The sequence below is a fragment of the Thermobia domestica genome, chromosome 13 (assembly GCF_964235325.1).
Source record: "Thermobia domestica chromosome 13, izTheDome1.hap1.1, whole genome shotgun sequence".
Lineage (NCBI taxonomy): Eukaryota > Metazoa > Arthropoda > Insecta > Zygentoma > Lepismatidae > Thermobia > Thermobia domestica.
Genome location: NC_137466.1, coordinates 110,188,912 through 110,213,290, shown reverse-complemented (window position 1 = coordinate 110,213,290; position 24,379 = coordinate 110,188,912). Strand labels below are relative to the sequence as shown.

The window sequence follows — 24,379 nt, the reverse complement described above, 5'->3', positions numbered from 1 at the left end:
CCAGGTCCAATTCGAGCTGATAGCGCTGTGACCGCAGATTCGTGCTGGGTATGAGGAGATGAAACACACTTACTTCATGGGCAGCAACTTTTGTTGCATTGTCTACCTCTACATTAGCAGTTACGTTAACGTGGATCAGAACTCAGCAGAATTGTAGCTTAAATCCGTGTGTTAATAATCTATGGGATAATAGGACAAAATGGAGTTTACTTTGCACATCAAGGAGGCTACTCAGAGCACTCTTAATAGTAGCAACAGTTAAGACCCTGCGTATATGGCATGCAAAGACAAAGTTTGTAAAATTAAACTAGTTCAGCACGGAATATAGAAAAAATGGCAAAATAAAAAATAATAATAATAAAAAATCAGCATCTTTGGGACTATCGGTAAAGACAGTAAAGTCTTAAAACTGCTGTAAGAGCGCGAAACTCTGGTCGAAATTCGTGAGGGCTACTAAGCCAGATGGAAAGAAATAGCTGGAAAGTATCTTCCATGAAGCGTAAGCAGAAAACCAAACTGACAACGGTCATCCAGAATAACCGAATTCCAAAAGGCCTACAGCCAGACTATTCTACCTGTGCCCTCGGGAACTATGCGAACTATACTTCGGCCCAACCCCGCCACCCTCTGACGGAGGAAACCCCACCCTTTGGTTAGGGAAAAGAAGTGAATGACCTCAGCTGTGTTGCCAATTTGTCATTCAGTCGTTTGATTTTGACGAGTGAAGATCATAGGTTACGTAGATAGGCTAATAAGACAGACCACAGCGAAGCGCGTGAAATAATTCATTGTGGCAACGCTTCCGCATTTAACAATTGAAAGATGTCGGTCGCAGCAACTTATCCCTCCTCTTTCGAGGGAAGTTCAGGAAATCACATACCGACAGTAGCGCCAGCAGGCGCACAGTTGAGATGGAAAGGCTCTAGTAGCCTTGAGTCTGCCTGTAGCACTCTCCAACTACCACTGCAAAAGAGGAAGGACCGTGAGGCATTGATTTTAGATAGTAGAGCATCAGTCCATGACTTCATCGAGCTAAAGATTGCTCGTGCGCTTCAACGCACAAGCTGGGAATACGACTAGTATGGAATGCACCAGTCGTCAAATGTATGCCAAGATGGGCAGTGTTCAGTTGCCGCCCGATGACAGAACTCTGTCTTTCTGCGATGAGCTTTTGTAAGACAAATATTTTCTGCACGAATTCTTCAAAAATTTTCTACAGGACTTTGAAAAAATTTTCTGCAGAAGAATCATTTGTGATTGTTAAACATACGCTTTACGCGACGTTAAAAAAAAAAAAAAAAAAAAAATCAAATTATATTTATACTAGTCGTCCGTGCATTTATGACTTCTACACATAGCAGACATGTTTTTACTCTTTTCTGTTGGCTATATTTTATTGCCTCTGGCAATTTTACTGCACAGGCACGGCAAATTTTCTGCGATCACATCGCAGATCGCGGCATGTTCTGCTATAGGGAGTTGGCGTAACGTCTGATGCATCCAGTTTAACTGAGTGAGTTAGGGTACGATAAAGGGACCATGCCATCAGTACTACAAGAAATGAGACGACACTTCCACAAGATCAGTGCTCTTGGTGATATTTAAGCTATCGTAGCCGTCGAAGACAGCCGGAAGCTATTAAAAAAAAAAAAAGTATTTTGCAGGTATCTAAATATATCTGGATACAGCAGTAAGACTAACTACAATTGGAAAAAAGGCATTTGACTGTGGGAGAAAAAATAAATTATCGCGCTGTTGGCGATCGCTCTATCACACACGTAAAATTATTTGATATTTGGCTCAGCCCTCACTTGAGAAGTAGTAATTGAATAACCTCCACTTTCCTCAAGAATTATACTATTATATTTTCTTCCAAATAAAATAAAACTTTGAAATTACAAAAACAATTCGCATTAACTACCACCTGCTCTATGAATATATAACAATGGATCAAAAAAGAAACACCCGCTCGTTATGTCTAGGATTGGTTCATACCAAAGAAATTAAATGAGAAATTCCAGGAATTTAGTATGGAGATTAATTATTTATTACAAATAAATATTCTAATTTAGGAGGTGGGATAATGGCTATAATCTCAGGACGCCACTCCGTCCCTATATGCATCCAAATCTCCTGCTTGCCTCTCCCCAATAACTAAAGGAGAAAGGAAGAATTCAAGCTAACTCCTAAATTAATTAATTATTCAAAATCTCTCTAATTAAGAAGGGACCTGTGGAAATACGGGTTACAGTAATCACTTAACACTGGCCCGCACTCCTTACAATTCAAAGACTGGACCTTGACTCACAGGACATAGTCTGGCCTAACCTTGAATCTAAAATTCCGAATTAAGTCTACCATAAGGAATCTATCTAAAATATATTTGCAGGATAGGTTAGTCTTTGGGATAGGTTGTCAGCCTTCACTCCACGGCTCTGAGTAAATTTCCTTGCACTCAAGGAATGAGGAATTAGGTCAACACTCGCTCTCATACTTTTCTGCATGGAAGTTGCAGTGAGAAAATTTCTAATCATTCACAGCACCTATTGTGCTAATAAATAAATACACAGGGGATCGAACCCAAACGCATTCCGATTCAAATAAAAAGTTTCTCCACCACTAGGACGGAACCAATTCCTAAGTCTATTTGAGCGTCATTCACCTCCGACATAGACCCCATCGGAAGCTTACATATTTCCATTCTAATCAACCAATAAATGACTCAAGTAGCCTCTGTTATAGGCGTAGGATCAAACTTCTAAAAAACAAACTTAGTTCCTAATTCCCTAACATGGTTTAATCTTACGGCCAAAGCCCAACTGTTTCAGCGGACATCTGTAATGTAGCAGAATCTCTAATCTGACTACATACAGTAACTAACTAGAGGGGATTCTCTCCAAACTGCACATTCACTAATAGTGCAGCAGACTGACTCACCGAGATCCTATACTCAAGGACTCCTACAACGCACAGCAACGAAAGATGGGGGAGACTACCTTTATATATGTTTTGGCCTGCTAAAAAAAATTTCCTTTGAAAATTTTTAGCGCCAACTACTCTAATGGAAAGTACAAAGCAAGGGAGACAGAATACAATAGGATTCTCTGCTAGCCTCCTAAACAGGCTTCTAAAAGGCAAAAGACTAGCATGAAAAAAAATCAACGTTAGAAGCTAGCTAAAGCTGTAAAAAAGAATATGATTAAATCTTAAGTATGGGGAATAATTCTCTAATATATATACAAAAGTATACACCATAAATTAAGTAAATATTCCTATACACCATTAATATATATATATATACATACATACCAGTGAATTAATGTACTCCGAGCCTGGATATCTACCTTATAAATAAACATAATTATTAAATTAAGTAATATTTAATTTTACCTTTAATATTTATAAATTATACAAGCAAGGTCGCAAAACGTACCTTGCAACTAGTAAGTAGGAATGTACCGATACCACTTTTTTACCGATACCCGATACCAATATTGAAAAGCCCGATACCGATACTTTTGGACACATTTCTTACACATTATCAGGAATTTTCAGAATAATGTAATGCTCAACATTGTAATAGGGTATATTAGATATAAGGCCAAAATCTGACATACAAAAAGCAAAATTTCATACTAGGTTCCACAATATATATTTCTTCTATATTTAATCCAGCTCATATAAAATGTACTAAAAAGCAGCAAATACTTATATCGTGTAAACTTAATAATTCTAAGAGTCAGTGATTGATATTTAGTGATAATTTGCTTTGATAGTTACACTGCATTTACTAGTCTCTATTACATACATACAGTGGCGGCGATTGGACGTTAACAGTGGGAGTGGGGGGTGGGGGTGGGTGCAAGACACGATTGAATATTTGAACATCAATGTTAGTTTTCAGTCTTTTTTTCTAACACTGTTTGACGAAAGGTTGTATAATTAATAGCATACTACTTTTTCAGTCAAAATATCGTATTTCATACTTTATAAAGTAAATTGACAAGAGCAACGCAAGTAGGTACTAGCCCTTTGTACTCTTAAACAACTAAGATCTAAGAGATTTGATTCCTTGCTCATGAACATCTTAAAATTCTGTCTGGAAAATTGTGTGATTTAAGATTTAATCTGGAAAATTGTGTGAGTTAGTCAATGACCACCGGTCACTATTTGGTACCAAAATGTCCACCATCATCTTAGGTATTGATCAACGCCAATATCATCTCTCTGAGTTTCCGTTCCCAAGATATTGACCAAAGAAGTTCCGATTTCGGGAGATTAAAGAAGCCATTTCTCGGAAAGTGTAAGTCACAGAGAGATGATATTGGTGTTGATCAATACTTAAGAGGATGCTGAACATTTTGTTAACAAATAGTAACCAGTGGTCACTGGTTATATCTTCATTTTCAATATATATACGGTGACAAAAAGTGACAGCTCAATATAGCTAATTCAAAATATACTCTAATACGCAGGTTCCAAATATGTAAATGTATTATCTATTGAATTTAATCAAATACATTTAATATAAATTTCGAAAAAAATAATTCTTTTAAGTTCGTTCTGGCAATACTCTTCGAGCATTCTCAACTGTTTCTTGTTTTCTAAGGAAAAAAAAAAAAAAAAAAAAAAACTACGAAAAGGGCTTTGTTGCGCTTGCGAAAAGGACATTGTTCTCTTTCCTATATATATATACTAGCAGCGTTCACCCCGCTTCGCTGCGGTCACCCCGGAACGCAATAAACTTTGATACTTAGATAATTTTTACTTTTTCGCTTTCAAGTGATATGATAAAAACCATAGAAGATTGCAGTAAATCTTAACATTATATCGCCTGTCATTTATGTTAACCCGCCCCGCTTCGCTGCGGTCATCCCGGAAGTTTTCGCTTTCAAGTGATATGATAAAAACCATAGTAGATTGCAGTAAATGTTAACATTATATCGCCTGTCATTTATGTTAACCCGCCGAGTGACACGGTCATGCGGGTTGCATATAAATACGTTTATTTTTACCTATGATGAACTAACAAAGGATTTGTACGTTATGGACACTTGAATGGTCAATTATCTCAAGACACTGGTAATTAAAAATTAAAGTGATATGATAAAAACCATCTAGGGTCCAAATCCTAATAACCCCCCAAAAATAAAAGAAATTGGTTCAGCCGTATTAGCGTGATGAGGGAACAAAGGATTTCTGCGTTCTCTTTTATATAATAGATATATATATATATATATAAAAACTGCCAATTTGTAACTGCGGTATATCATAAATGATGTAGGCAAACCAATGCAAAAGGTAGAAGTTGATTTTTATTACTCTTTTTAATCAATATTCCTTACTATTAGAAAAGACATTTTAGGAACTGTCGACTTTTGTGCAATTAAAGAATAACTTGTGAAAGACTTTTCTTGTTTTGCGAAATGTTCTCTCAATTTGTTTCAAAGCGGCTGACTAACATAACGAATCCTTGTAAGAAGAAATGAAAGTACGCTGGAATTATTGCGCTCCAAAAGGTTAATTTTTGGGTCATTCTCCGTGACAATTAAAACGCAATTCATGTACCTTTCTAACTCCACGGGAAGACAAATAACCAATACATACTCACGCCACGGCAAACATTATATGGAGGCATTTTTTCCATGAACCAGTAATACGTACAGAAACTACATTTTCAAATAAAACTATATACATTAAGGGGTAACTTCAAAAGAAGTAGAGGGAGGCAAATGTCCCCTCCTGCTCCCCTAATCGCCCTCCCTGCATACATATATGCTAACTGATACTACCCTTACAAATTTTTATTGTTTAAAAAATTGTGTGGTGAACCAGGTATTGCTGAGTATACCATTAAAAAATATTATTATTAAGGGTTATTTAAGCAAAGTGGAAAACGATAAAACTACTTATTAACTTTAGAACTAATTGTTTTTAATCAGCAAGTAGGATAAAATAATGACAAAGTGAGCGTCTTGTGGGTTTCTTTCATAGCATTTTCTTCTGAATCGAAACTTCTGTTTCGTTTGAGAATCAAATGACGAGTCTGCTATCCTGATCATGGGCGCTCGAAGGGGAATGGCAGTGTGGGGCCCGGCCCCCTTGCTCACGAAAATGTATACGTACTATAGCGTGGGCCCTCCCTAAAAAAAACTTTCTTCGGGCGCCCATGAACCTAACTGAAGACCTGTGGCTTTTCTTCACAAATATTTTGGCATCGAGGGACTAAAATATCAGTTGAGTACGAGTAGGGCAAATCAAAGGCGTACACATGCATAAAGAAATCGATTGTGCAATTGATAATAATTTAGATCAACTGTAAGTCGACATTTCTAGTTTTACGTTTTGTGTCCTGTAGGCTAAACGGAAACGATGATTAATGAAACTAAAGAAATGCTGGAGTGCGAATGTAGAAAACGAAAGAACCCTGCGAAAACCTAATCTACAGAATGTTGTTTACCACACTGACATGGCTTGGGATCAAACGAAAAATTCCTCGCACTAGAGGCGAGCCTTCTTTAGCAGCAACCAATTATTTCTATGGTATTTCACAATTGTTCAGTGTCTACTGTACTTAGTGTTTATAGGATAGTCTACATAATATGTCCAATTTTTTTATTATTACTGCGTATGCCTACTTATCAACCGGTTAATCTATTGCCTCGACAACTGACTTGACTTTCTAATAGCAAGGGAAACAGATACTCCATCGCTGTTTTCAAACTATGTGAAGTTTCTGGCTGCATGTAAAAAGTTCACCTTCACTTGGAGGTTGATAACTTGGAGCGGTCAAATTAAAAAAGCACGCTGTGAGGCAGTCTCAAATATATAGTTGGACGTAACGTGACATCAATACGATCAGGTATCTAGCTCAAAGATATCGAGGCTTTTACCTTTCATTTCTCCTTTGTTGTTTACGATTACTCCGGCATTATCTTCGAAATATATGAATACACCATCCTTCCTTCTGAAGGGCTTTCTCTGCCGAATGACGACTGCTGGCATAACTGAAAGAAAGAATGTATGATTAATAAATAAGTAAATGTGAAAGAAAAAAATGTTAAAAAAAAGTACTCATTCGATACTCATACGTATCAGAAAATACAAGTACTTATCAATTTAATGGAAACAATTAAAAAAGTGCACCTTAAAAGATTAAAATAGCGTTGGGCCATCTTTCGACCTGAGATGCGACATAGAACATAATCAGATGTCGTGAATGGTATCAAGTGAAATATTGCACCACTCGCGTGTAGTACATCACTCAAGTTTCGCGAGAGATGATGGGAGGTGAAGATATGCGTCGGGTTCGTGTCTCCAAAATTGATTACACATGTTCAGTCATGTTCAGCTCTGGACTTTGGGTAGGCCAGAGGAGGTGTTGAACTTCATCCTATGCTTCTCAAACCGTGACGCAACAGTTCCAGCTGTGTGAATGGGTGAATTTTCATCATGGGATATGCGTAACTGCCGGGAAACATCTGTACATGGTGCTCTAAAATGGGAAAATAACCACTGGCAGTGACACAAGTAAGCGTCGGCACACGACCCATTGATACCCATTATATGGTCCACAGTATTACAAAGCAGCAGTCATATTTGACGGTTGGGCGGAGACACTGCGGATCATACGTTTCTTTGGGTGTCTGCCACAAAAACACGACCCGTCTGTGGTTTGAAATAAAAGTGAACAATGACTCATTCAAGCATATCACACATTTCCAGTCATCAGCGGTCCTTGCTGCATGCTAGCGGAATCATTGGCGTCGTCTTAAGACATATTCGTTTTTATCAGTAGTTTCGTCCGTGCAATCCGACTTCCTAGGCGGCAGATTGTGACTGTTGACACAGACTGTGAAAAGTGCTACTCAATTTCCTTTGCTACTCGCACCGCAGTCGCACGACGGTTCTTTTCCGACCATTATTCCCCTTCGTCGATATGGTTTAGCCATGAATACTGCACACCGTCATCAACCTAGACACTGTCCCTCGTGACACCCACACATTTGTCACTTTCGTCATGCTCGCACCAAATAACCGAGCGCCAATGATTTGGCCTCTCTGGAAATCAACTGTCACCTATTTTATACTATCACTGTCTGTTTAGTTCACTGCACACAACCTTTCTACTGCTGCTCACGATGTACGGTATTCACCCTAACATACCACCAACAACACGGCGCTACGGTCACCGTCTGACTGTTGCCAACCTAAATGTGTGACGTGTTTCTAACTCCAGATGTTTCATTAAATTGAGAAGCATTTATATATTATTCAAGTGTCAGTTTTTACTAGTCCTCATAGTTACTGTGAAAAATGTAAAATGAATACTTCGCTTTTGGACTTTAAAGAACATTGATATTTTCCATAAATCTTAGTGCTTTATCAGTCATAGTGTCAACTGTTGCATAGACTGACATCAGCTGAGGGTAAATATGACTAAGTATAAACTGATATTGATCATTTTCTACAGTTCTAGATCTATGAGACAAAGAGCATAATCAGGACGGCGACAAAATTATGAGAAAGAATTCCCTGACTTTTCCCAGTTTTGGCCAAATGTAGACTGAACAACCTCTATATTTTTTTAACATGTGTTTGTTTGGATTTGAAATTTTATGCCCTGATCTAATCTCTTTCTTTGTCAAATCAAAGACCATGGGGACGGTGACCTTTCATAATTTGTACGTGAGAGATACTAGGGACCATCATTTTTGGATTGGCGAGTGCGTCTAACTAAAATTTTGCACTCTGGTCTAGGGTGATCTTGTTCCATATTTCGATTATCTTTTATCTATTTGAAGATATCACATAATACTGTAAAATTAGCTATATTTTAATATCGCCGTGATGGGGCCTCTTAAGCGATAATATGCTTCAGTAAGATTGCCAGGTAGGTCTGGGATGCCAAACGTAATCATGTAGGAATCTGTCGATTGTAGCTCGCTACCCTTGTGGGTGTGGATTCGCTTAACGTCCACAAACGCTACTTAAGTAATTCATACTTGATCACGACTTCTGACAGGTCAAAACAAGTGATCACATTTTAGCTGATATTCAGTTGATGATGTGCTTCAACTTGCATTATGACTGCCAAACGTGTTGCGTTTGAGCAATAGCTTGGATTGTTTGTCATTGACAGTCTGTATAAGAGGAGTTCCATTTCTAACTGCGAATATGACGCGATGGAAAGGTTCCAGTGGCAATATGTTGCAAATTTCTAAGTACAATAGCTGGTGAAAGTTTATTGAAACTACCAGCAGTTTGTTCCCTTTCATCTTCAATAACTGAATATTGTGGGACATGTTCCACAACCTTTTCCTCCTTTGGTTTTTCTAATTTTGCATATGTATCTGTCATTTAAGGAGATTTGATTCTGTGCCACGTTGAAAAAAAAAACTTCAATATCCTCCATTTTCCCATCATTGTTCTGGAGAATCAACGAGGCGGGAAGGTACTACCTACCACAACCATTATCAGGAAACAGATGACACCAAGCCCAATGAGGAGCCAGCGCCTCACACTTTCATCCTCGGCTGCTGGGTGTTTTTAAGGAGACCATCGTCGCATCAGCTGATCGTAGAGGCAAGAGTTCTTCGGAGGTCAACCATGCTGCATTTCTGGTTTAACCTTTCAGGGCATCACCTCATCCACTCCAGCTAGGAGCCAGCACACTTCATTCATAAGATCTCAGGACAACCAAATCAGATAAAAGAATTATTGCCAGGTCAAAATAAAATAAAAGAAATCCAGCCTATAAATCCTGATCAAGTTACAACAAAATCAGGACGGCTTCATCCTAGGTATCATATTGTACGGAACCAAAATTTCTCTGCAGCAGATTAATGATCTAGTAATCATCCGCAGCAAGGATTTTGCAAGAAGGGTGATGAACCTTTCAACCACCAACCTGGAAGACCAGTGGCTACTGCAATTCCAGAGAACTGGGCGATTGAGTTACCACATTCCCGACGCCGGGACCAAGTATCAAAAGAAACGGAGAGACGCTATTGAGTAACTATAAAAGACAAGGACCTCGTTAAAGTGCGCCAGTCATTTCGAAGCTGGGTATCTGGCATCACAAATACCAATCTGACCCAATAGTACGCCATCTACAATCAGAAAATACATGTACTGGTTCATTCTTGTCTAAGGTTGAAAATTTGGTTTCTTCGTTTGACAGATATATTTTTATTTTCATACCTATTCTAAAATACAGCAAAGAATATTATCAATTAAAAATGAAGCTTTGCATGAAACTTTAGTCCGATGATTTCACTAGACTTCAAAAACGATAAGCAATAATAGTCAAAAAGCTTACTACATACCAAAAATGACTTAAGGGAGGAGGGGGCCGCTGGGTAGAGGATGTGATAGAAGGAAGGTTGTTATATGAAAGGTTGAGAATGTTTACCCTAGGGTGACCACTCGGAAAGGAGAATAGTTACCTACAGAACTGCTTAGGAAATGGTTAGAGGAAACTGGGGATTCAATCCCCCAATAATAAAGAAGCCAAACTACAAAACGGGTAGGGTGATTAAAAAGTCAATCAATAATCAAAGACTACATTTAAAAAATGCAGAAAATAAATTGAATGGAAAAGGCGTATTATTAGTTCAGAACATTCATATAAAATTAATTTTAAGTAGTAGTCCGGAGGACTACATGAATAAGCAAACAGCGAGGTTTGCGAAATATACTGTAGGAAAATAATTCCCTTGATACACCACACAGACAACAATATTCGCTGTTTTAATCGAATACTTTGATGGTAATACTAAAAGAAGGTTATGATGATTATATTTAACCTTTAGGACACGAAGTAACTATTTATAAATACCTTGCAGTTTGCCCACTAAACCTAATATTTTTTTAACTTTCTGGGTATCAAATACATGCACTTGCATGTGTTTTATTCAGGAGACATACTAGGCAACTGCTGAATACAGAAATTATGTTGTTATTGTTTTTTTTTTTAAGTGAACGAACGCGACTGTTTGTATTTGTCATACAAGCTCTTTAAAACGCATTTAAATTTTTAAAGTGCGCAGTTTTGTTCTCAGAGGTTTAACACAACAATAAGTTAGTTGTTGTGAAAGAAAATATAAATAATCAGTCAGGAGACGTTTCCCTTCCAATCTTGGTGCCAGGGACGTAATTGGGAATAGAGGGTGTGGGGGGAGAGGTCTTGACCTGGCTGAGAAAGAAAGATTTATTTCTGCACGCGGTAACAACATAGAGTGATAAGAAAGTTTGGGTTTCTGGGCTCCTACAGCCATTGGAAGACGTAGAGATCGCTGTTCCTCTTTTCATATGTGTGTTGTTAGTCTGAACTGAGTGTTGTGAGCGCGTTCTTTCCTGCATACGAATTTTAACATACAGTAGAATCTACCTTTACGGACCCTCAAATTTGAAAATTTGTTACCGTTGGTTTTACTTGTGAGACTTTGGTGTTGCGTGTATTAGTAGAAATGGCATCGACAGATGTTCTCGGTTCAGAAGACATTCGAGACGAGTTGGAAGCAATGGACACAGATTCGGAGTGGGATGAAGAACAACTTGAATTTCCTTCCTCAGACACAGACGAATTTAATTTTGATGACTTTGATGATGATTCTCCCACCCCCCTAATCCTTGATTACAGTGATCGGGCGCAAACCATACCAATTATGAAACTTCCGTGTATTCTCCGTAAAATGCTTCAACTTTCGTGAGTTTACTGCTATTAGAGCCTGAGCTATGATCATTTGAAAATAACCCTGCATTTTGTCATTTCTGTCCTAATCAGTGGCGTAGTTATATTATAATTTTGAGGAATTTCCTAATTATGCTGTATGTATCTTATGTTAACACTGCTGTTATATGTTATTGAGAATATATCAAATAACATTTTGATGTACATTTTATACGCATCATCAATTTCTAGAGCGGCAGACGGGGGACGGAACTCAAATTTTTTGTTAGAAAAGTTGTAAAAATTATGTTTTCCCCCACCCCGTAATCCTAGATTAGAGTGGTCGGGAGGTAAACCATACTAATTATGAAATTTTCATGTATTTTCTGTAAAATGCTTCAACTTTCGTGAGGTTACGATTATTAGGGCCTGATCCACAGCCATTTGAAAATAACCCTACATTTTGTTCAAAATTGGCGCCGTATCCCAGGCTTTATTTTTTTAAAAGGCTCCGTAATTAAAAGGTTAAAAGTGCTGTAGGATACAAGGGGAAAATTCAATGTGAGACAGAGCTCTGAATCACATTTATATTATGATGTTGGGCTTTTATAAGACATTAAATTGGGTTTGATAAATCGATCGGCTCTACTTCATGTGTGTGTTGGTTTAAAAGCTTTATACGGGAAATTACATAATGCAATTAAATGACTCACGTTCGTAAAGAGTGTTGTGTAAGTTAGCAGGATGGTATATCGGAAAATTTAAATAATCCCCCAGAAGTTTTTATGGATAATTTTGATAACTTATCCTCTATAGACATTGCATCTTACATGCATGATTTAGTGAACACTATTCATTTTCATTGAACAGGTGAGGCCACTTGTCAGTAAAATGCAAGCCGAAGAAGGTAGAAGCTCGTAGTGATTAATTTTCTGCATTTAAAGGTTTACAGCGCCCAGCAAATTCATGATGAAATGAAGCTTGTCTATGGTGGTAATCACCCCTTCTATGACTATCGTGAGGTGGAAGAGGAATTCCCAAACTTGCATGTCCCTTACATATGAATGAAGACCTGGACTTCCGTCAATCAAGGAAGTCACCGCCACAGTAAGGAAAATCGAAGAGCTGATCCTGTAAGACAAACCCATATCATGAAGCAAGATGGACTCAATCATGGTAGTGTGGAAATTTTTTTATGAAGAATTGGACATGCGTAAGGTATCAGCATGTCGGGTTCCACTTTTGCTGACTTCCCTTCAGTGACATACACGGCATGACATGTCGGTTGAGGAGCAAGATCAGGATCTTTTGGCAAGTCTGGTAACTATGAATGAATGTTTAATCTATATGATTCTGGGGCAAAAGATAGGTATGTGAGGAGCAGCCCTTCCACTTCTTGCTCATCCTTCCATAAAAAGCAAAGGTGCAAAAGTATGCAGATAAGGTCATGCTCTGAGTTTCGGGTTCCTTACAGACTACCTTCTTCAGAAGGGTGGTACTACCATTGGCACATACTACTGCTCATTTCTAAGAAAGTAATGAGATACTGTTAGCAAGAACGTCACGGTATGCTTACCAAAGGGATTTGTCTCCTTGCGTACAATGCATCCGCTCATGCATTCCAAGCAAAGTCTGTGGAAGTTGCTGGATATAGCACCTTATTCTTCTGATCCGGCACCAAGCGACTTCATCCTGTTCCCATAGATGACTTATTATGGAGGTGAAACAATGGCTTTCCATGCAATTTGCAGAGTTGTACAATGACAGTCTTCGACAGTTCAAAAACGGCGGAGAAATGTGTAATTTTGCACGGAAAAAGTCTTAAGAAAGAACATAAAACTCAACACTCTCTCTATTAGTTTATGGTGATAGATATAGTGACCTTTCCGATTCCCCTCGTATTCTGAATTACAAAATTAACAAAAGTAACTGAACTTATGACTCTGACTATTGTTCTTGGATACGTGTTTATGGTATTATGTTTATGAAGTTTTTAGAAAGACATTAGTTTCAGAGTTAAAGCAGGACTCTGTTTACAGAACCTAATCTGGAACTACATATGTATCTCATTCGACAGACTTTCATACAGTGGAGAGAAGGAAGGATTGAGTATACTTAACCACGCAAGAAACTTAGTGCTCAGATAAAAATACCTGAGTAATATTATTAACGAAAACGTGAAGTGTAAAATAAATAAAAAAGTGATAGAAATGGAATGGCAGAAGAAAACTCTTGAACTAACATATTTTGCAGATTCTTGGACAGTTAAAAGCATACATAAGTAATTTTCACTAAGTCACAAATTAAGTTAACATACCCTTCTTCCTTAGTTCAGGCTTTCCCTTTTTCACTGTTGCTACAATCATGTCTCCGGAGCCAGCAGCAGGCAGTCGGTTCAACCTTCCCTTTACTCCCTGTACAGCGATTACATACAGATTTTTTGCACCTGAAATGTAACATAAATACATAACGTAAGTATTGCCCTGCAGTAGAATTGGCTGCATAAGCAATAAGGAGAATTTATGTGGTACTTCATATTGGGGTTTAATCTTAAAAACTAGCAATATTTACGGAAGAACATAATAGTGTCAAAATTACTCTTGAATCAACTACTACTGGCTAGTGTCTTAAACATCTATTCGGAAATTCTGATGGTATATCGCATAGTGAATAATTTCGAATTTATGACGACCATACGTTAAGAATTCCTCCTCCAATATCGCAATTTAAACCTACAATACACAGGGTGGACCAATCAATATAGACGTTGATATGCGCTGTAACTTTTGAACTAGCAGAAACAAACGCTGAAATTTAGTAGCATGTAAATATCGACAAGAGAGCAATGACATACACTACATTACATCAGATTAACAGCGTTGCCAATGCGACAAGGTTGTAGTGCCGTAGTTCAAATCGCACTGTGTCAGAATATTACATATTTCAAATCTTCATAATGAACAAAAACTAACAATAGTACACTTGTTATGCAGTGTTGCAAATTAAGGACACTATACTATCACAAACGTCAAAACACAAGCAAATCTGAGGTTTCTACATGGTTTTATTCTCCTTTGCTTCTATAACATCCCAACAACAGTTCTTAGCAGCAGTAATTATAACATGTTCTTGGAATTACATAATATTACAGAATACAGCTGGAAACTTTACCACTGTTTACCACATATCCAGAACGATTTCGGATACTAAATTGCTGTAAACTACATTATGATCTCCACACCTATTGAAAACCATATATGCAATTTGATGAGGCACTTATCTCACCAGGTTTCAAAATTACTTTTGAAAAGAAGTTAAATTCGCAATCCCTTGTAACTTCGTTTGCATTTATTCAAAATCAGTTCACGTATTAAACACTAACGCACTTTCGATGTGCGTTGCCCCATTCGACTCTGCATCACTGCTGCCGAGGCCACTAAAATTTGAAAGTTTGTGATCCTGTAGCGTCCTTAGTTTGAAACACTAAATAAGAAATGTGGTAAGTTTTCGACTGACAAGTAGATTTACTATGTGCAATAACCTGACGTAGTGCAATTTGAAAAACGTAACTATATTGAGTTTGCAGCATTGTTAACTTAGTGGTACTGCATAGCATATTAAATAGTCCTCTCTACCGGTATTTTGTGTTGCAAAATTTAAACTTTTTAGCTTTTAGTTCAAGTTACAACGGAGTATCAAGACAATAGTCCGCCCAGTATATATTATGAAAATTCTTATTGCTTCTAATAATTTGTAAACGAACTCTCATTTGTCTCATATAAATGACAGGAAACATGGAAATAGTACAGCTACGAAGGCGGGGTGAAAAGTTCTCGGCCTGACAATGAGACTGCAAATTTCAGTTCAAAAATGATCTTATTTTTCTATATAATCTTCCTTAACTTCAATACACTTGGTCCAGCGTTTCACCAACATCAGTATTCCTTCCCGGGTGTGCGAGTCTGGAAGGTTGTGAAAATAGTCATCCACGAACCTTTCAACTTACTTCATTCGATGCTAAGCGCTTCCCAGAAAGAAATTCCTTCAAGTTTGAGAACAGGTGGAAGTCCGATGGTGCCAAATCAGGAGAATATGGGGGATGGCCGAGCAAATCGTACCCCAAATCCCGCAGTTTTCCCATCGCCAACGCACCCTTGTTGTCCTGGTGAAAGATGATTTTCTTCTTCTTCAAGCCAGGCCTCTTCTCGCGAATTTTGGCATCCAGCTGGTCAAGAAGGTTTGAGTAATATTCGCCTGTAATTGTTCTCCCTTTTGCAAGGTAATCAATTAAGAGGATCCCTTCCGCATCCCAAAACACACTGGCCATGACTTTTCCGGCCGATACGATCGTCTTCGCTTACTTCGGCTCTGCACCACCGGCTTCCACCCACTGCTTGGACTGCTGTTTCATTTCTGGCGTGTAGTGGTGAACCCATGTCTCATCCATTGTCGCAAATCGCCACACAAAATCGGTAGAATCCCTTTTGAATCGGTCTGAAGATTGCTGAGAAAATAGTTTTCGCATTTGCTTTCGGTCGGCAGTCAGGAAATGCCACACCTATCTTACGCTGAGCTTTCGCATCCATAGTTCTTTGTGCAAGATGTTTCGCACCCGTTCCTCCGATATCCCCACACTCAGCTATCTCCCTCACCTTTACTCGCCTGTCGCCCAACACGATATCATGCACTTTTTTGACTGTTTCCGGTGTGATTGCAGTTTTCGGCCTTCCTTCACGTGGATCATTTTCGAGGGATGTGCGACCACGTTTAAATTCAGCTGCTCACTTTTTAACGGTTGACATGGAAGAGCAGAGTTCCCGTAAACTTTCGTCAAGTTTAGATGAATTTCCGTAGGGGTCAATCCATCCAAAACGAGAAAGTTGATTACCGCACGATATTCAAGTTTATCCATTTTTTTACAACTAACACGCAACACGTCTAACTGCAACAATGCCTGTATGAGAGAACAAGTTAACACTTGTTATACAAACTGAAAAGCACCCCTAGGCAAGAACAATAAAATTTTGCTGATTGGAGTGCCATTTCTGGGTCAGACCGAGAACTTTTCACCCCGCCTTCGTAATAGTATATCAAACATTAGACGCAGTAAACTAAGGAGTATATTTAAAAATCATTATAAGCATACATCAATTCCCATCATTAAGTAACATCCTTTGTAAACGCATAAAAAAAAAAAAAAAAAAAAAAAAACCTCTCAATGTTGGCTGGTATAACTGAGAGGTTAGTCATTATGCTGGCAATCACAAGATCAGTTCGACGTGAAAGCGAATTCCGTGTAGTGCGTGAATGTTACACGTAATTGTCATTTCAAATGAATCCATTTGTATAGTTAAAGAGTTTGTAACTCTACTAAGCCACAAAAATGAAAATTAATTTGAAAGCATAAATATCTTATTAAAATCCCTGATGAACACAAGTCACCTTTTATATTCTTATGGGATTTACTCAGTACCGCTCTTTAAAAAAATCTTCACTAAAGATAATAACCTCTGCCTTTCTGTATACCATAGCATACTTTGAATTAAACACTGATTATATTTACTTTTCAATGAATGAAATTGAGAATTCTCTAATGGTTATATGATTTGCGTACGCGGCTTCGGCACTAGAGATTAGAGTTTGATCCCACGTTAAGCTGTAGGTCCAAGTCTGCAGTTAAACGGAAACCAACTCCAAACCCAACATTGACCACCTTCTTTCAAAAAATTCCTATTACAGTTTATTTGTAACAAGTTTAAAATATGAAAAAGTGCAACTGGGTCAAGATTTCATTTTCTGAAATTCATACTTCATTTTCTGCAACTTCATCCTTACTATAAATTAAATGGCGGAGAAATAAGTCACAGCGTAAGCCCGATACAATGTAGTTGCTGGATGCTGGGAGACATCTTTTACCCTCGCGTTATAACCTTACAAAGTGTGAACACAGAAATGACAAAACAGATTGCGTGGAGCTGTAGAAGGGAAACATTCGTGAATTAATAAATTACAATATTTACACAGTAATATAAACATAGTCTAACAGCAAAATTGTACTGCAGAATCGCGCTTTGCACCATTTCTGCCGTTGTGCCTCAATTTTCAAAAATAACAATTTTATTATAAAAACTTACTTTTCAAAGGGGAACACTTTCCTCCGCGTTCCATCCGAATCCGCAGTATTTACTACATATACTTTTCATTTCTCATATTGGGATTATACCTAGTACAGAATATTGGCACAGCTTTTAATTTTGTTCTCTGAACTAAATCGGTCATAGTGTTTCACTGAAAATATTGACTTTTATGAACATAACATAGTCTGCATTTCAACAAGAAACATGCATAATAAGGATTCTGTATTTCAAACTTCTATTTACCTGTATTGTCTGCACAGTTAATTATAGCTCCCACGGGAAGACCGAGAGATATTCTGAATTTGGCTCCAGCGGAGCCACCACGTCCTGAAAGAAAGCAACATCACATAAGAAAAAAATGAGCACGATTTTAGTTTTATTATTATTATTCCTACTTTTAAACCATCTTATATAATAATAAATGGAACAAATGTAACCTAGGTTCATTCGATATACCTCTCAGAACTACTCTCTATTTCACCCCATGAAAAGTGTGTAAACTTATAAGGTAACAATTATAACGACAATCTTTTAAGTGCTTTTCAATGGTTGGCACGACTGTACAAAAGTAGCTGCTAATCTGTTTTCTTATATTTTACGATCAAAGGACCTTTGTAACATGTGATAATCGTACTATACGTCACGTATTTCACTAGATTAGCAAATAGAAACTATATTCACGAAGAAATTAAATGTCGGCTAAAAGCAAGGAATTCGTGTTATTATTCGGTTCAAAATCTCTTGTCGCGAATTAAGTCGAGAACTTGAAGCTTAAAATATGTAAAACGATAATCATCTCTGTTATTCTGTATGGTTGCGAAACATGGTCGCTTACTCGGAAGGAAGAACAGATTGAAAGTATTTGAAAACAAGATCCTGAGACGAATATTCGGCCCCAAGAGAAACGGGAATGGAGGAAACTTTATAACGAGAAACTGCGTAATTTATACGGTTTATCCAACATTGTTAGGGTCATCAAATCAGGAGGCTCAGATGGGCAGGTCATGTAGCCAAGATGGAAGAAAGTAGGAACACTTTCGAAATCTTAGCTGGAAGACGAACCGGGAAACGACTATTAGGAAGACCTAGGCGCAGATAGGAGGACAATATTAAGATGGATCTCGAAGAAATAGAAATACAAAGTAGAAACTGGATTTAATAGGCTAAGAATAGAAGTCGTGGAGAGCTTTTGCGAAAGCATTGAACTTCCGGGTTCCATAGGCCATAGAGTGAGTTAGTAAGCAAATAGAAAATCGGGAGTCTTCCGATTACCTTTTCAATGCAACCATATTTCGTTTTTATGTGTAATTATCCAGATGTAGTGTTGAGAAACAGTTTTTGAAATGATTTTCGATTTGTAATCAACTGACACACGGAGAACGCACTCCATTGCTTTTTTGTCTCAGATTACAGTTGAACACCGACACAGCAAATTTGATCGAGCGCGAACAAAAACTTTTTTTTTTTTTTTTGAGGGGAGCGGGGGGAGGAAGCTGAAGTAAAATATCCAATAACCTGTTACAATTACTTTCTTCAATCTGTTTTTGGAATTCTCATGCTAGTATGGTCAGCGTACACATTTTCTGCGCGGGAGACCTTGGTTTGATTTCCGGTTGGGACTCAAGTGGTTTGAATTCCACTTAAGCTGTAGATCTATGTCTCTTATATCCTCGTGGTGAACAAGATACGAACCTAAAAATTATCCAACCACCGATAGCGTTTCTTGATGCAAACCTAGTTTTAGAAATGGCTTTAAAACATGTATTTATTAAGTGATCTCCAGAACAGAATACCATTGAAAAGATATATCTGGAAATCAGGCATAAGGAACTTTGTTCACACTCGATCAAATTCGCTGCAAAAGGCGTTCAACTGTAATCTGCAACAAAAAGCAATGCGACCACACTCCCTTGATTTTTAGTCCATACTAGTGTTGTAATACAAACAAACAAAATGACTTTCTCTACCTATGTTACAAATCAAAAACTCTTTATAAGAAGAAATTACTAAAAATATATACATCTATCTTCTCAATACAACATTTGTATAACCTACATATATGCAAACGAAAGTGCGGAATTTAAAAATAATAATAATAAATTCATAATTACATTCATTTCTGACAAGCTGTAATTTGAATGAAAAGAAGACTACAAACGCCTCTTACAAGAAAATTAGAAAGATCTACTTCTTACTTTCTCAACGCCTCATTGGATAAATACAGAAACATAAAAAAAAGGGGGGGGGAGTCTATTAGAAGAGTTTTGCAACGTCCCGAATTCCCATGCGTTATCTGGTGGAGTGTGCGAGGTATAGTGCAATAATCGTATGTTACGAAGATCCTTTAATCGTAAAACCTATTAAGAAAGGAAGGGCAATTAAAACTGACACTAAGGTTTTCATAATTTCAGTTCTTCCAAAAAAGTAATCCGAAATATAAGCCACTGTCACCGGTGCAACAAGTAGAATCCAAAATTTAATGTGCACAACAGAGCATGAATGCTTAACTAACATTTTAAATAGGAATACAGCTTTTAATGAGTGCACAACAAAACCCACTGGACTAGATTTTTCACTACTCTAACCATAATGGGATTTTTTTAGCAGCAGAGTAGATGCAGGAATGAGGCCTAACCTCAGTCCGAACAACTGGGCTTACTCTGTGGCACAGGGGCCATTTGCCATCCCATTTTATAAGAGCACAGTTTTGTAAAATTCACGAAAGAAATATGAATTGTGATTTCGAAAAAGGAACACACAAGAAATCGGTATATATGGATCTTGCTGTAACATGTGCAAACCGCGAGAATATGTAACACGAAGATTACACTTGTAAGCACACAGGAACGTACGCAGTGCTGCAAGTCGTGATCCATAATGATCGAAGTATCCTAACAGAAATAACCTACTGGCAAATGATGATAGTTCGAAAACTGTGTAACTGAATGGCGGATCTGTGAGGTGGTATTCAGATATAAGAGAAAACTGAATCAGAAGTTTGAATTACAATACATCGGAAAGGATAAAACATTGGAATTTCAAAAAATTGCTCACGCGTACAATGAAACAGAAATGCGAAATCGAAAGTGCGCTCTTTAACACGTAATACTCCATAAGTAAGCCACGACGAGCAGCAATGCTATGTGAAGGCAGTGTACAACGAGATCATGCATAACCATAGAATTGGCCCAAAGCTGTCATATGCAAGGCGTTTTTATGCCATATGAAGTGTTTCCCCACTATTCTCGTTTATGCATGTACCCACCATAGCTGACATGCCAGGTCCCTACAGAATCTTCCTCCGCTCAGGCCGCCTTCCTGCGCTCCCGCTCTAGTTCGGGTAGACGGCGTTCGTGCTTTTCAGCGGCTACCTAACCAAGTTGATTTGTGGTTTATACACCACAGTACTTCCGCCATATGCGCAGATGTTGTACTCATTTTACAAAATTTACAGGTACGGTACCCACTTTACAATACTTTGCACGGAAAGACAGGGTTATAAGGAACAAAGTTCAGCACGCGCAAGAATTAAATAGTAGGTAATAAGAGCAGTATTTTACGTTTACGAGTGTAGGGTTACTAATGTAAAACCATTACAAGTACATTAAATGGTTATAATAAATGAGTGCATACGAAACATTGGGTATATTAGACATCATTTACTGCGAGAGGAATTTTTCCGTAGTGTACAAAAGTTGTAGGCCCGTATGATGTTTACAAGTGTAGTGGTACTACTGTAAAACCATTACAAATGTTACAGGAACTCTTATCACTGCAAAAACCCACGTGCTGTCACCTTTTCCTTACGCGCACACCCACTAGTTTCGCCCTCCTCCGATTTCATTAGGTAGCAAGTTTGCTGTTTACAGGCCTTAGAGCACAGATTGGCGTGTGCCTTTTATACTGTAACGTTTATGGCATATGTTCGGACGCTGTATTTGTAAGCAAATCATGAAAGATTTGCCATTTTTCAACAATTACATCCGGTGGCCCCCTTAGACCTCATCTTTACTAAGTAGGGTATTATTATGTCGCCCAGTGCAAATCTTTTCGGGGGAAATCAGTGAAATAATTACAACTTTCCAGCAATTATTTCGAGTGGTGTGCCTAGATTTGACCTGCACGCAAATCCGGCCCCTGATATAAGGCAGTAAGAGTGCATTTCCGTCTGAAAATTAGCATGCTCCCATAAAATAGGAATTAAGTGCCGTATCGCCGGACCAATTTTACTAAATTTACGGGGACAATTGGAGAATTTATTTAAGTTTGTGAGGAGGAATGAGTGAAAGTGAGGTAAGTGAAATAGTAAAAGGGAAGAAAGTTGTATTTGTTGGTTGTAAGCGGCACTGTATGTGGAGACGAAAGGACTTAATTTGCGGAGAGGTACATTCTTATGATATAGTAACGCGAAAGGCATAGCATTCGGGAAGGAAGAGCACTTCATTCGCTAAGAGCGAGGGCTATTTAGCGGAGTAATTATTTAAGGAAAGGAAACCCCAGGCAAGTTGTACACGATCTTCTTAAAATTGGAAAAGTTTAAAACCCTCAGTTCTGAAGGTAAGTGACTTCTAATTGAACGGGAATATATTTCCGCACAATGTATAGAAGCTGTATTGTATGTTAAGGAGTGGAAGCATTGCAAGTATGAAAACATGCAAATGCTCTTGAAATTTTTATGAGCGCCAAACCCACATACTGTCACTACCATCTCTTACGGGTATAACCCCGTCGCTGTAGTGCCCGCTCCCTTCAGACGGACCCCCTTGCTCCACTCTGGCCGCCTTCGGCGTTCTTACCCTATTAGATAGTATTCGTGCATTTAGTGGCCACCTAGCACAGGTTGGTTTGTTTCTACACTTAGGTTTTTATACCCCTAACGCAAAGTAACATCTAACGTGACTTAATCCGACAAAATATAACCGAATCCAGTACATTCTGGTGTTTTTTTCAGTTTTCAAAGTTGTCCGGCGATATGGCACTAATGAATAAAGTAGTGCCCTGACTCGGTTCGATAGCTTTCTAGTGGCCACCTAGCACACGTTGGTTTGTGATTTTGCACTGTAGTTTTTATGCCACGCATCCGGAAGCAGTGTTTACACGCAGATCGCAAAAGAATTGTGAACTATTCAACAATTACTTCTGGTGGACCCCTTAAATTTTATCTATGCTAAGATATTTTCAAATTGCCCATCGGGAACCTTTTAGGAGACAATAAGGAGATAATTTTTCAACAATCATTTCTAGGTGTGCCAAAAGTAAACATGAACACTGTTCAATATATGGTTGAACATGACAATGACATGGATAGGATGGGTCAGTTCACTCACTTCACTAGGGCATACATTAGATTGACGAGGCGGACCTTATCGGAACTTAACTTTTGTGTGATTTGTCAAAGACTGAATGGCAAAATTTTGCTAAATTGCATTTTATAAACACTTTATAACTGGACTTAATGTGACCTTTCATTTCGTTTCGGTATTGAAAGGCAAATGAAACTTTTAACCCTGTACCATTTATATTCTTCAATACATTGAAAAACTGCAATTTTAACAACTCAGAGAAACTTGTAAGCCTTTGAAACAGAACGAAATTTTTGTAACATTCTGAATTCATAGTCGCTAAATGAAAGCTTGCACCTTGTCGGATTGATAATACACGCACATTATTTGTAAATAACTTAATTCATGTTCTTAATGTTTCAACCTATAACAAAAATCAGAACATTATTTTTTTAAAATAATTATTTCAGAATTACTGATTATTACCGCATTTCTCAACTATTTCGAATGTGTATCATGATCTTCCAAACAGGAACAGTTAATATTTTTTTACCCAGCCTTCATAAACCAAATAGTCATTTCTTCAGTCAAAAGGTCACTTTCATTACAAACTACTAATTGAAATTAACGAACAGAGAAATATCTTAAAAGAAATCACAACTATGCAGGTAGATGACAACCGATAAAAATATTTTTCTTACATACCTCGCTTCGACATGTTTCACTATAGAAAGAAAAGAACAAATGCGCATGCGCATGCAGACGTGCATAACAACTAAAGAATTTCTTCCTCTTCATTTTCTAACACGACATCTCATTGAAGCTCCCATCGTTAGAAGCCTCATTCTCGTGCAGTTTCGTCAACGAAACGCAAATTTGCTTTTTAGTTTGCTATAGTCAGTACAAAGTTATGATTATTAATAATTAATGTAATTATTACATTGTTCGCGTTTTGCTGCAATCCCTAATTTGCGATGACTGTTACGGCATAAGGGCCATGGTACAAGAAAACAAGGATATTATATTGCGAGAAAACTAAGCAAATTGACATTTTGATTTAGATATTCTTACAATCTTATAAAATCATTACTCATTAATGAACATACAACCTGTCCCTAAGTATGAAATTCTCCTTATTCTTGTTTTTTTTATTTGTTTTATTTTTTTTACATAGGTTTACCAAATTCTGAAATGCCAGAATACAGAGATGTTTTCATTTGATTATGAGGTCATTTCCTACAGTTTTCACAAAATTCTGCATACAAAACGGAACGCAAGAAAATTCT

At 37.8% G+C, this 24,379-nt stretch overlaps 1 protein-coding gene across 1 annotated transcript in view; it reads right to left on the bottom strand.

The window, feature by feature from the left end:
* Positions 1-23,916, bottom strand: part of RpL23 (ribosomal protein L23) — a 28,222-nt gene extending 4,306 nt beyond the window's left edge. Inside the window, exons 1-4 of the mRNA XM_081736241.1 lie at positions 23,799-23,916; positions 18,055-18,138; positions 13,992-14,120; positions 6,894-7,007 (exon numbers count right to left, since the gene is read on the bottom strand). Coding sequence (XP_081592367.1) covers positions 6,894-7,007; positions 13,992-14,120; positions 18,055-18,138; positions 23,799-23,811 — 340 coding nt within the window. The 5' untranslated portion in view covers positions 23,812-23,916. The remainder of the gene's footprint in view (positions 1-6,893; positions 7,008-13,991; positions 14,121-18,054; positions 18,139-23,798) is intronic.
* Between the last annotated feature and the right edge of the window lie 463 nt (positions 23,917-24,379).